The sequence below is a fragment of the Lates calcarifer genome, linkage group LG2 (assembly GCF_001640805.2).
Source record: "Lates calcarifer isolate ASB-BC8 linkage group LG2, TLL_Latcal_v3, whole genome shotgun sequence".
Taxonomy (NCBI): Eukaryota; Metazoa; Chordata; class Actinopteri; family Centropomidae; genus Lates; species Lates calcarifer.
The window spans coordinates 20,936,637-20,951,095 of NC_066834.1; the positions used below are offsets into that span (position 1 = coordinate 20,936,637).

General features: G+C 41.2%; 1 protein-coding gene across 3 annotated transcripts in view; it reads left to right on the forward strand.

Annotated features, from left to right (window-relative positions):
* Positions 1–7,534: 7,534 nt before the first annotated feature.
* The window catches only part of LOC108876905 (BTB/POZ domain-containing protein kctd15), a 31,044-nt gene continuing 24,119 nt past the window's right edge, over positions 7,535–14,459 (forward strand). Inside the window, exons 1-2 of one of the 3 annotated variants that reach the window (XM_018666710.2) lie at positions 7,535–8,307; positions 11,069–11,244. In XM_018666710.2, coding sequence (XP_018522226.1) covers positions 8,299–8,307; positions 11,069–11,244 — 185 coding nt within the window. In that variant the 5' untranslated portion in view covers positions 7,535–8,298. The other 2 variants (XM_018666709.2, XM_018666708.2) reach the window with 2 other exon arrangements.

Here is a 14,459-nt window from a genome sequence, read left to right on the forward strand (position 1 = left end):
AATTGTTTTTTAAAGAATTGGTTTTTAGCCACTTGGGGGCAGCAGATCAGTCAGATAAATGAGCAAAACATTAACATATCCTCATCCTGTGAAGTTGACCTGATCAATGTGTTGGAAAACGATTGCCTATTTACATCCAGCAGACACAGAGCAATGTTAACATTCAGTTCTGAAGAGAAACATTTGGCTCTTTAGCTCCTATATGCTTCACTGTTGTCAACAGCTAGTTTCTAACTTGGCTTACTTGGCGTTTCGTGCGGAGCACGTAGTCAATTGTGGGTTTATCATAGCTCTTTTGCTAATATGGTGTTAATGAGAGTGGTGAGAGGGACCCAAAACTGTAATGGTGTGGTCCATAAAACCAAAACAATAAGCTGAAACACTTTGTACTGCAGAGGAACTGCAGAGTCAGGTGACAATTGTCTTTGTGTTCATCACCACAAGTTACAACCTGCACAGTATACACTGTCATTTCATTCATTCTTAATATAAAAGTATTACTCAGTGCATTTTCATCAACTGAATCATTTATGATTTTTAAATGAAGAAAACTAAGCAGCGTGTTTGGAACAAATGCTTTCATGTATTGAATATACTTAGATTTTCACATCACTGAAGAGTAAAATAAGTCCCAATTCAAACAGAGACTGAAACAAGACAGACACAGAAACCAGAGGAAGCTGACTTTTGAATCAAGAATTTATACTTCCAGACAAACCAAAGAAGATCCAAACTGTCTCATGGCTGACAGTGCTTTGCAAGTCGTCTGCACAGTGGCTTCACAGAGATGAAGTAGTACTCCATATCAGAGGTATAAACTGACAGGATGAGGTCAGAGCTGAAACAGAGGGGAAAGCAACACTGAGACCACACACACACGCACACACACAAACTGAATCATAATGATGTGTGAGAGAATAAACTCTCTGCTCATATGCACAGTGGAAACCCAGTGTTACTTATGGCCACTTAATGCAAAGTGTTGGTGTGGTGAGAGAAAGCGATGTTTGTGGGGTGCTGGCTTCTCAGCCTGCATCAGGCCGGCCTGGGAGAGAGCGCTGCCTCTGGCGAGCCTCAGCCCCGGCTCTGTCTCACGCTCTGGAGGCAAACACATTCAGACTGTGATTCACTGCACAAAACAGATATATCATAGGTTAACAGGCCCGTAACACCATATCCAACAAGAAACAAGATGTTGGCTCTGGTTGTTATATGGAAATGATGCAGATAAAGTTACTTAGAGGAAGTGGTATCAACCACTGGTACATTACACCAGTATTTAAGCAGTGGTGGGAGACAATATTGTAATTTCACTTCAAAATACTCTAATATGGGTTCTTTTTTTGAAATACCATTTAACTGTTGTAGCCAGTCAACAGTTGTAGTTCAGTGAAGCCATGGGATGATTCATGGTTTAGGAGAGAAAAAAGAACAAACAAATGTATATTAATTCCTCTAATGTTTACTGTTTAGGAGCTATTGAATAATTTTGCATCTTTGGGCCTCAAACACTGAAATAAAACCATGGAGTAAGTTTAATGAGGAGATGTCTCTTTAGTGGAACTGCTAACAGTTTACAGACATCTAAATAGACACTTCTTTTTGGTAGGGGGGCAAAAGCTAAAAAGGTTGGAAACCACTGATATAATATTTAACAGGGTGATATATAAGTCTCCATCAGGAATATAAGTAGTAGCTCTAGCTAACCGATAAGTGTAGCTGAGTAAAAAGTGCAATATTTCACTGTGAAACAGGCTGGAGTAGAAGAAGTATGAAGTATGTCAGCAATGTACTTGAGCACATGTACTTTCTGCCCCTGTGTTTAGTTGATAGTTTTCTCCATCAGACAGAAGAATATGTTTAAATTTATCAACAATAACAGTCTACATTCTACAAGTAACCGAGAATCAAAACTCATAAGTGTAATTACAGTAAGCAAAGCAATTTTCAAACTCTTGCTTTTGCAAAATAAAAACTACACAATTACTTGAAAAAACGCTATTATGTCTCCATATGGTATGCTTTAAAAATTATTTTACCACCCACTGTTCTGTTTACTGTAAAAGAACTAAAACTCAAAGGACATGATGACACGCAAAACTGCGTCATTCTTTGTGTGGCTGTAACAAAAAACAAAAAAAGGACACCACCATTCAGTGTATGAAAACTGGATTTTCACCAACTAAAGTTGGTGGGATTGCATGTTGTGACCATAAAATGTCATCAGCCAGCAGCCTCAGTCCCTATCAGGCAGTCTGCTGCACAGAGCACTCTCCTCTAGCCTTGGGCGCTGGCCACACTAGCTGGCACCCTTCCCCCCGTCGCCTCTCTTTCTCTCTCCCTCTCTTCTCTTTCTCTGTCTGTCTCTCTTTCTCTCTTTTACCAAGCTGCAGTGACCCACCCTTCCCTCCCACCCCAACCCCACCCCCACCCCCCTCCCTGTCACCCTGAGGCGCTCGGCTCCCATAGTGTCAGTGCAGAGGCCTCAGTGTTGACAAAGCAGCAGGCCTTCAGAAGACACATCAAACCCTGTCCCTCCTCTGTGCTGTTAGGGAGCTCAGTGCACAACAAAAGGACAGGGACTCCAGTTTCAGTCTCAGGCCATAACTAGACTCAACAACATGGCTACAGACAGAAAAAGGCCCTGGAGGATGCTGTATGTACCACAAGCTCAAACCGTTCAAGACGAAATCCGTGTTTTCTGACTGTTGTGATGACAGTTTTGTGATGGATGATTGTAAATATAAAGCATAAGTCAAGGCTGCGGGTTGATGCCATCATGACACATGCACTCTAATGAGGACTGTGGGTGCTCTGCAGTGCCAGGGACTTCCCCCAAGGCACACTGAGTGGGGGGAATGGTATGTGATGCATACCAGATGTGATTGGAGACATCACACTGTTCACGCTGTTACTGCTAACCAAATAGTAGCGGCAACTAAAGCAAAAGATCATTTTTCCTCTGTTCACACATTCACAGCATGATGCTGGATGTGTGTAAGACCGGTTTGAGCTAGAAGCAGAATAACACATTTCAGAGGATGTTTTTTTAAGAAGTTCAGAGAGTATTGCACTGGATACATGATGGATATGACAAAGGGCACTAAACAAAGTCACAGTATCGCCTCCTCTTCTATGACAAAACAAAAAATGCCTAATTTCTTGGCATTCTGTGAACACATACTTTACATTCTCACATCATAATTTAACCTCTGTACAAACAAACAGAAATCTGGCAAACTCTGCTGATTGCCATCCTGCACAAGTGATTAGAAAGGTCTCGGTTACCTGAAGCCCTTCTTTACGGGTATTGGGTGCTTACATCTTGTATATATTCTGTGATTAGAGCCTCAGACCACATGATGGCAGCAAAAGAGATTCTTAAGCCAAATCTCAAAGACTGGTCCAGATTTTGATGTTCTGTATCACCAGAGAAGTGATGAAATTCTCTGGTTTATGAGGTTACTCTGCACTTGAAACAGAAATTCTCTCTAGTTTGAGCTGAAAAGTGAATCGAAATCCATTTCAGTTCAAATCTGGCCATCAGCACTTCAATCAAAGTTTATACTGTCACTCAGTCACTCTTTAATTAACCCTTCTCTCTTGTACAGTACGTGTACAGAGTATCTCTTAGATCCCCCAAAGGACTGAAAAGATACATCTGAGAGGTAGTAAGATGAGTTCTGTCACATCAAACTGTTTATAGTTTCAGATTTTTTTGGTTGAAGTGCTCATAATTTACAGACATACCAGTGGAGAAGAAAGTATTTAGACCATTAACTTCTGTAAACATTGTAATACCAACATATAAAATACTCCATTACAAGTAAAAGTTGTGCATTTCAAGTATTACTCAAGCTGAAGTATATACGTATTATCAGCAAAATGTACTTGAAGTATCAAAAGTAAAACTATTAAGTGCAGGAAAATGGTCCCTGTCTTTGATATCTATATATATCAAAGACAGGGATATATCTATATGTAGCATGGTTGAGATGTAGTGAATTTGAACAATTTCAGATATTATACACTGCATATTTTATAAGCTTGTCATGTGTTACGTCTGTAAAAAAAAAAAAATTAAATAACTAGTAACTACAGATGATAAATAAATGTAGTTCAATAAAAACTACAATGTTTCCTTCTGAATTTTCCTGGTGGCTTAAATTTGTACCTAAGTACAGTAAATGTGTTTAGTCACGTTCCACTACTTCACGCCAGTATGCAAACTGTGACAAGGTCTACTGCTTTTTTAGGGTAAAGGTCTGCTGTGTTAGGGGCACTCAGCCTTTTTCCAGTTGGTAAATATTTACTAAATGTCTCAACCAATCACAAAATAATCTGAATACTCCAAAGAAATGACTTTAAAGCATCATGGTCAGTTTTACCTGTAAAAGAGGAATTGACTGATAACAGCAACTCTCAGAAGTCCACAGAAAGTACATACTCTCTTTGTGCTCAGCTTTTTCAGAAACTTAATTGCTGGCATTAAGCACTTGAGGGAATTCTGTGCTGTGCTTGTTAGGTGTTTGTGTGCAACACAACCCCACACGCTCTATTAATAAACTGACACCCTCTTACCCTCTCTCTCTCTCTCTCTCTCTCTCTCTCTCTCTCTCTCTCTCTCTCTCTCTCTCTCTGAAATAATGAACAATAAGTGTCGCTGCTGCACCTCAGACACACACCAACATCAAGCAGAATGTCAAATGGCTGGAAGAACGGAGCGATTGACAGCAACCAGGCTCCACAAGGCATGCAGATTACTAAAAGCAAGTTCTGAATGTTCTTTTCAAACTTTCTCCACATGCCAGAGGGGAAAGTAGGAGTGTTGATCTGATGTGAAATGCTTGAAAGAGATTCTTGCAAACGCTAACGTTTAGAAGGCTGGATATGACTGTATTGTACCTACTGTTTTCACCTCAGTGCATAAGTACAGTGTGTAGGTGACCTGAGTTACATGGATGAAAAAATAGGCGTCCATTAGCGAGAAACCTCTGAGGTTTGAATGGCAAGTAATTCATGTTAGAGTTTTAAAAAAACATTGAAATGATTATGAAAAAGAAAATCAATATGTTTCACAGAAAGATTAGAATAAAGCAGTCTGTCATACTGATTTAATGATGCCACAAAAAATGCCCTGTTTGTGGCCACTGACAGACTCATGAGTCCTGATAAATAGATGTTTTTAGAACATGTGAATTCAACTAACCCTGGACATTAACAGCACTCTAACATATCTACTGTATGAATCTACAGAGAGAGTATACATCCATGCAGCCTGCAGTGATCCTTCAGTATGATGGTTTATGCACAATGTTGCTGTTAACCAGCAGATGGTACTATGTTCCAACTTCCTGTGATCCAGTAATATTACAGAAACAGCAGAACATATTGACTCTTCACTGTGGGACCCTGACCTGGTTGCACAGTGTGGCTTTCCCAAAAAAAATATAAACACATTCTCTGTCTCTGTCTGTCTCTATGTCTCTATCTCTCTGTCTCTCTCTCTCTCTCTCTCACACACACACACACACAAACACATTAAGTTTAACAAATCATTGCTTTTAAGTCAAATGTTGTGTTAAATTGTGTTAATAATAAATTAATGTGGCAAAATAATGTGTGTTTTACCAAAAGATCATCTCATAATTTGTCAAATTAAATGTGGTGGGAGAATATTTTTGATCATTTTCAGTAGAGTATAGCACTTATTATCCTCAGAGGTAGTAAGTGCCATGACATGCTGTATCTAAAGAGTGATTCATATGTTAGAAAAGCTTTAAAAATCGTACATCATCCTCTGGTGAAAGGACAAAGCTGGGGGAGAGAAAGGCACAATATTGTCCTTCTCTGTGCCACTTTAGGCGACACCACTAATAGCACCTGCCTTTGAACCTACAGGCAAAGTTATTATTGTTATAGGGTCATGCATTAATTCATACGCTTCATTAACATATGATGTCTGAAGGAGACTTAAATTTTGACTGATTTTCACTTGTTCCTTTCATGTATGCAGTTACGGTTTCATATTGTAGCTTAAACAAACAAAAACCTGCCTTAATTTGACCTCCACAGTTTTAGAGAGGCAAACATTTGAAATTGTGGTGAAATTTTGTGGACTAATCCTTTAATGAAAACTAGAACAGAGCTGTTATCTCTGTCTGCAACCAAACATCAATAATCTCATTACTTGGGTCAAATATTACAATCAGATGAGCGTTTTTGATCGGCAGAAACAAAAAGAAATCTGTTTTTGTTGTTGTTTTACCATGGGAACATTTTAGAGTCTGTTATACAGACAGAAACCTGTGTCAGTCCTTTCACCTGCTGAGGTGCTGGTCAGGAGGGCAGATGTTTGGATCTGTTGTGAAATCTCAAAGCTGCATGCAAATCCTCAAGATGACCTACTTCTTCTCTTCCACATAGACACTCCGCTAAAATCCATAAATTAAGGAAATTAACTGATGGGGCCCGGGGCCACTTTGTAAGCTATTTAAATCTTTAAATTTACAACATCCCTGCATACTTCATGTAATTGAACTAACTCCGGGCTTGTTTCCTTTAATGAGAAAAAAAACCCAGTTTCCCCTCCAGTTTGAACCTCTGGAAACAACAAATCTGTGCCAGAGGGGAAGATGGGAGCACAGCTCTGAGGCGCGCTGAGGTCTGTCTAATTACTGAGACTTCTTTCTCACACTCCTACCACTCCTGCTGTCAAATCACTGGCATAACTGTTTAATTCCCCGTTGAAATGCTTATCATTTTATACTAACTAAAAGAACCATATGAAGAAACTGCAAGTCCCTAGAAGTCAATTGAAATAATGGTGATAATAGAATTTCAAAAAGGATGCGTTTGAGTTCCATAAATCAATGAGACACCTTGTTTTTCGTCGTGGTGATAAACAGATAAATAGACAAAGAGTTTCCCAAATAGTGACTACACTCCTGTATTTCCTGTGGACCAATAATAAGTTCCTACACTGGTTGGCGCCAAATATCAAGAAACGAATATTACGCCTCTCTCAGGATACTGGTACAGAGTAATTACTGGGCTCAATGTTGCATCAATTATTCACAGTTATTTACCCGCAAATAAACAAACATGCAAATAAATAAATAATCGTCTCTTTGGTGTGAGCACCTGCTTTACTCTTTTCCGCTTTTCCCCTTCTCTCGGCGCAAAAGTGGCGCAACATTTCAGCGCCTCATCACTTTGCATTGTGTCTTTCTGTGTTGAAAAATAACAATAATCAACCACAATCTTATTTTCCAAAAAGTCTGGAGGCTGCCTGCTTTCATCGGAGAGTGAGTGATGGGGGGGGTTAGGAGGAGAGGGGGAGGTTGTTCTGGGCAGATATCTCCATCTAAGCCCTGCGCTATAATTGAAATGGCGCATTTGGCTGCAGGCAGGTTGTGAGGGCGCTTTCTGCAGCAGCATGCATGCATGTCCATAGACGTCATTTGATTTTAATGGCCTGCAGGAAATTTGGCGTTACAACTCCAGACATTAAGGCAAGAGAGAGAGGGAGAGAGAGAGAGGGAGAAGGGGAGAGAGAGAGGGAGAGGGAGCAGGGACACGGGGAAAAAATCACCGCATGAAACATATTGGTTCAAGGATATCTCTTCATTTTCAACATATTTTTCTACTGAGACTTTATCAACAAGTTACTGCGCCTTTATTATATGTTGCCTGAGTGAAGGACTATGGAAGCCCGCCTGGCTTTAAACTTTAAATTTAGGCTGGTGATGGAGATGGAAATGTATGCCTGCTAGCTGGAACTGCCTGGGGAACTATTACATCAGACGAAATGACAATGATTAAAATCTGCTTTTTGCTGCTCTAAATCTATTGAGCGACTGACAGTTGCCTGTTAGGTTTCCTACACCCTCTAAATCACAACTTCACACCGTTAAGGGGAACGGACTACTTTTGCCGGAAAAAAAATAAGATAAGTTATTATATCTGTGCAGTGATAATTTCGGGAATAGGGGGTATCACGTTTTCTTCCTTGAGAAAATTGCCTGGGCGAGAGAGTGGAGTTGAGCTAATTGTAGCCTAATCCCTGGCCCAGAGGCGCTTGGGCAGCCCGGAGCAGGAATTTTCTTTTTTAGCTCTGCTCTGTTATTTAGAGACGGATTATTGGCTTTCTTCTTCTCATAACAAACCACAGGGGCAGTTTCATTTAGGCAAAAAGGCAGACAAGAAGCAGAAATACGAAGCAGGATTCCAACAAGAGCGCACATTTTTACGCGTGTCCAAATAAGAGCAGAGAAGGGGAAGGAGATCATCTCATCTATGTTCAAGGTAAGGACGCTTCCTGTGCGCTTTGGTACAAAGAAGCTTGATGAGGACAGGTCGAGCCAGCCTTGCAATAGAGCCTTTAAAGCCACAGAGACTCTTTGCAAGCAGTCCATCCCGGCCACAACCTATAGTGTTTTCTTTTTTCTAAAAAAAAAAAAAAACCAGCAGTTTTGTGTGGGATACACAGCAAAGACTTGGCTTTTTCCGTGCGGCAGTATATAGGTTCGTGCTGGAGCTGGATGGTGGTGTAGTTGTGTCGGGGGGTGGGGGGCATTTGGAGAGAAAATATTTGAAATTTTGTGGGGTTACGCGAACAGCAAGCTGGGACTGACCGCCGGCGCGGATTTCTGCTGGACTCCCCTACAATGTTTGAAACGGTAGGGTGAAATTTTAATATTACAGAATGCAATGTTTTTTTACGCACAGTGCAGCCTGTGCAGTTTTTTTCCGAATAGAATGGTCGAAACTGGTGCTGAAGAGTAACGTGAAGTGTTTTTTTCCCTCTTCTTCCTCTCACAGACCGGACAGTTAAACACGTGTGGTTTTTATCAAACGCTTTATGAATTACACGTGTCGGGATTATGCTTTTAATTGTACAGCAGGAATAAGACGCCATGTTGAGCTTTTGGGAGAATTAAAGGCAGAGGCGCAGGCTTGTGGTGTTCGTGCGGAGTGGGATGTTGAGTATCGCATTGTTTCCTATTTAAATGTTTCCGTTCTGTGGTTAAATTTAATCGCGGGGCCGTCAGAATTCTCTTATGTGAATGTCATGACTATGAAATCGGCTACAGCGTCTGAACAGGGTCAGTGGAGGGAGGCAGCAGCAGCAGTAACAACACAGCAGCTCTGAGCAGAAAGTTGATGCCTTTACAGCTACGGCGATTTTGTGGAGGAATTTATCATATATGGTGTGTGTGTGTGTTTGGAGAGAGAGAAAGAGAGAGATAGATAGAGAGAGAGAGAGGAAGGCAGAATGTTGAAGCTGATTAAACTTGGGATTGATTGATTGGGAAAGTGAGATGGTTTATGGATCTATTTTTCCATTTGGTCCTTTTTTATATGTCCATATATATTGTGATTTAATTGGTGATTTGATTGGTTGGTTGAGGGAGAGAGAGAGAGACGGAGAGACACACACAGAGAGAGAGAGAGAGAGAGAGCAGCAGTGGGACTGCCCGGTATGTACCCCAAACTTCTTAAGTCTTTCCAAGTTTTTTTTCTCCTCTTTTCCTGGGATTTGAAATGTAATCCCGTCCTCCTGTAATCGTATTAAACGAACACGATACTGCTGTGAGGTGGACACCACCCTGGAAAAAAAAAAACAATGCTCCAGTCTCACTTTGTGCCCAACAGCACTTCTCTTAGAGCCTTAGGGATGATCTGGACTTTCACAATCGGCCTTCAGTTTCCCTCAGTCCTCACAGTAAATCAGCTCATATGTTTGAATTCTGCTGGTTTACTCGAGGGTAAAATGTTATTAACGCAATCTGTTTAAACCCAGTTATGCGGTGCAGTTATAAAGTTTTGTCATAAACTGCGTAAGGAAAGATTCGATGCGTTTCAACCAGAGCCTGCAGTGTAACAGATGAGTAATGAGGAAGAGGGCAAACCGTGACCTTTAGTCAGTGATCGTTAGGAAAATAGAAAAATAAGAAGTGATGTAGTAGAAAATAACACCTCATACAACCTTAACCACTCTGAAATTATTTACTCCTTCTAAGATTCACACTATGTCACATTACACTGTGGCCAAACTGAGGCTGGGTGGTTTACCTGCAGCTGTTGGCAAACAAATTACGCACGAGTAAGTTGGAGATAAACGCGTCCTCCTCTCTGCTTGTCCAGAAGCAGTGCGGAATCAAATGGCGGCGTATCGAAGTGAATTTGATTTCTCTCTCTCTCTCTCTCTCGCTCTAACATTTTATCAGCTGATCAAACTCAGCTCCGTGCTGACCTCGGAGTGCACCAGGGTGCTCCCACTAAACTCCAGTCAGCTCTCCCCAAATCTGTGCTTCCACAGCCCCGGCGGTGCATTGTACTGCTCTGTGCACTGAGGTATTTATTCTACATTCACAGGAAGTGTGATACCGGCCTGTAAATGTAGACAGGAGATTGATGCTTTTTTTTTCTCCCCCACCATGTTTAGTTATAAAGTTATTTCCCGTTTGCCATAGTGTGACAAGTCACGAGTATGTGTAGTTGCACGACACAACAAGCGATCACCTTAATCTTTTGTGTGTTGAATGTATGTGTGCCCCCCGCCCTCTCTCTTCCTCCCTCCCTCCCTCGCCGTAGTTTCCCTTGCTCTCTCAGATTGGTGGTTGGTGTGTCTGGGCACATCACGTCTAACACATAAGGCGACCTTTAATTAGAATATTGCAGCAGCAGTTTGTTTTATTCCCCTGGAGGCTGACACCTAGCATTCCTCCCTCTCTCTCTCTCTTTATACACCCCCACCCCACCCCCTTCTCTCTCTCTCCTATCTGTCTATCTCGCTCTATCTCTCTCTTCACCCTGGTTTTCTAATAAGCATCCTCCTATCCTCGCCTCCGGTGCTGCATGAAAAGATGCAAACATACTTAATTAGAGCGGTGGCAATAATTTCCAGGCTAAATATGCGACCAGACAGACATGGAAGTGATCTGATACCATTCAGAAAGGATACTATCTTGCTTCCCTGTATAGGATCACTGTGTTGATTTTTTTAAAACCCCCCTCCCTCTTCACCTCTATTCCCATGGCTTTTCTGTACACTTGCTTTCAGGAGGGAAGAAGCATGTCACGGCTGTCTCTGACCCGGTCCCCGGTCTCTCCTCTGGCCGCTCAGGGGATCCCTTTGCCGGCTCAGCTGACCAAGGCAAACGCCCCGGTGCACATCGATGTCGGGGGACACATGTACACCAGCAGTCTGGCGACCCTCACGAAGTACCCAGACTCCAGGTAAGACACACTTCTCCTGCTCTGGCACACATGCTTCATACCTCCACCGCTGGAGTTAGTTTATTAATTCATTTCCTTTATCTTATTTATCGAGGGGGTGGGGGGGGGATCTTTGCATGTTGGAGAGTGAGAGCATTTGCATCTTGTTGCTTCTGTTTTAAATCCGAGAAAAATCATGAATTTATAGATTTGAGGAAGTTAAATCATAGCAGATTTCAATTAGTTTAAATGCGTTTCTATTTCAACGGCTCAATGTCGCATTTCAGTCATAGAATCATTTATTACATCATTTCATTGGTGTCTGTCTTAATTTAGTCGAATTGGATTTATGCTGTTAACAAGTCATTTAGTTGACTGGCATTAAGGCAACTTTCACAGTGACAATTGCCCTCAAAAGCTACTACTTTAATATCTTTTCAAACCATGTGGGGACATTTCTCTTGCCTTCATTATTTCTGTCCTCACTCAGCTTTAAAACGATGAATTTGATTTTCTTTTGTTGTTGTTGTTGCTGTTTGTTTGTTTTACCCGTGATTATTTTTAATTGTCTAATAAATACCTCCAGGGCTTTTTATTATTATCTCCTTTCACACGGTGCTCATGTGAGAAAATTCAGCTGCTGCCAAGTACCTTTCACATGTTTTATGGCTGATTTGAATGGTACTATTTGTGTGAATTTACACACCAAAACAAACACACACACACACACACACAGACTTCTACATGCATTACACCCTACTTTCACAGCTTTTTTTTTTTTCTTCTTTTTCTTTTTCTTTTTTAAACCCAGCTAGTAGATCAGGTTGCTGTTAGGAATCCTTGGAGGAAAAACAGTGACGTACATGTCCGGATCCTTGTCATCAAAGCTGGATGTGAGGCAGCTTCAGATCTGATTCAAATCTAGCTCTTTGACGTGGTACATATTGATTTTTTTTTACTATTTTAGAAGCAGCATTTACCAATTATCAGATCTGCTTTACAGTCATTATCTGTGCTCAGACACAGGGCCTGTTTCAAGATATAAGATATACATGTATTTTAACAAAACTCCTGACTTTCATGAAGTAAATTCCTGTTTTGTGAGACAACTCTATCATTGTTGTAATTTTTCAAATGGCTTAGAAGACACCTTATATTGCAGTCAAACTTTGAAATGTTTCCAACTAAAAGAGTGACTTTCTGTTCATTGAATATTTGTGTAACAGTAACAGAAAGGGCTTGTGCGCTTTCAGGCATGCAAGAGTTATATTTTCTCATACATAAAAGCAAACAGGGCTTTTATTTTCTGATGCACTTCCACTGTAAGATTTAGTCATGATGATTCAGATTGTGTAAGAGCTGTTGGTAATCCGCCCTCCCACTTTATTCACGTTTTTAGCTCCATCCACAAACAAGGTGACGCCACCAGAGGTAGCTCTGAAAGCAGACGTGCTTGTACAAAAAACACTACTGGATAAAATATCTCTGCTGATGTATGATTTTTCTCCCCCTTTAAAACTACGGGACTTTTGAGCCCCCCCACCCAACCCCACCTCCTGCTTTTTTTCCCCCCTGTAATGCAGTGTGTCATTCATTACATTATACAGTCTTCGATTCTGCGTCAGCTGACAGAGTCCCATGTGAGCCAAGGTAAACATACACCAGGTTGTTAGAAAATCTGCCAAATTGGCTACAGGAAACAATCCAGATAATCCCTTGGTAATAAAGTCTTGATATGCATAGAGTCCGCTGACAGGAAATCCCTGACAACTCTCCTTTTATTCCTGACTGTAACATGTCATGAGAAAATAAAAGCTCATCCCAGACAAGGTTTTATGATTGTTGTTGTTATTAAGATGCTTGTTTGCCCACAGTTTCAGTGTCAAATCGGGTTTATCCATTGGCCACAAGGCAAGGGTTATTTATTTACATAATGTTTCAATCAAATGTGCAGATATTTGGATTTATTCACTTGCTTTAAACCATTTTTGAACGCAGCTCAGATTGTCGTTAGGTTTCTGTTTAATTTTCCTCTCCTTGTGTTTCCTTTATCTTTATGCTCTGATGCAGCTTTTACACTTTACAAAGAAGTTATTCATGGTGGGGGGGGGCATACGCAGGGCACCGTGCAAATGGAGCACAGAGTCATGTCAGAGCACCCAAACAGTGTTTTTACAGTGGGACTAAAGACCGGATACCAGTGTGAGTGTTGGTTAGAGTGCTCTTTCCTCTCCCTCTCTCTCTCTCTTTTTCACACATGCTCCTTTGCTCCCTCTCCCTCTCCCTCTCTCTCTCTCTTTCTGTTTCTTTCTCACTTTGGATCACAGGCACACACACAAATGCGCACGCGCGCACACATACACACACACACACACACATACACTCACTGTTTCTCTCTCTCCCAGCCTCCTCAGTGTACAGTTGGCCTCGGGGCTCCACTTTCCACTGGAGCCAGTGAAAGGAGGGGCCCTTTTGTGTGAATTAGGATAATGGCTGACAGCAGAAAGCAAAACAATTACACTAGCATTGCCGTATACACTGCTGCGTTCGGCCATGTCCGGTCGAGCAGGGCACGTTGGCACAACTGAAAAAGTGACGACTAAAAGAGCAGGGTTAAAGAGTTTAAAGTTGATGATTACTTTTAATAGATTGGCCCCTAAATAATGCAACGTGCCAAGAGAAAGTTAGTCTAGTAACTAATGTGCGGTTATTCATCTTCTTCTGTGCGGGCCATATTAAGGGACACGGGTCATGAAACATTGATGCACACTCTGTGTAGCTCTCAAAGAGGACAGTCTCAGCAGTCACTTGAACAGAAGCTGAGGAAATTAGGGGAAATGTTCCAGAGACAAGGAAACTATTTTGAAAGGACCACTGGACATTTTTCTCTTTGAGGACAAGTCCTCTGTGTCCAGAGACGATAAATCTGTACTGGCTTTGTGCTCTTTTAGTGGGTCTCTGTGCGTAGTAGTTTTCTTTCCTGTAAGATGAAATTACCATAATTAACATGGCAAAGAATATCTCATTTTCCACTGTATGCAAGTTTCAGAAAATACTGTTTTTCCTTTTATTTTGATCTCATGTCAGTGTTAAGCCTCTAGGCTATTCTGAGAATGCCCACAAGTGACTTATTGCCTTATTTTAAAGAGGCTGTATGGTACTAACATATGGCCATGATCTAAAATAAAATGAGCTGTTTGATAGGACTTTTAGTTTTAATCATTTAACATGAAATA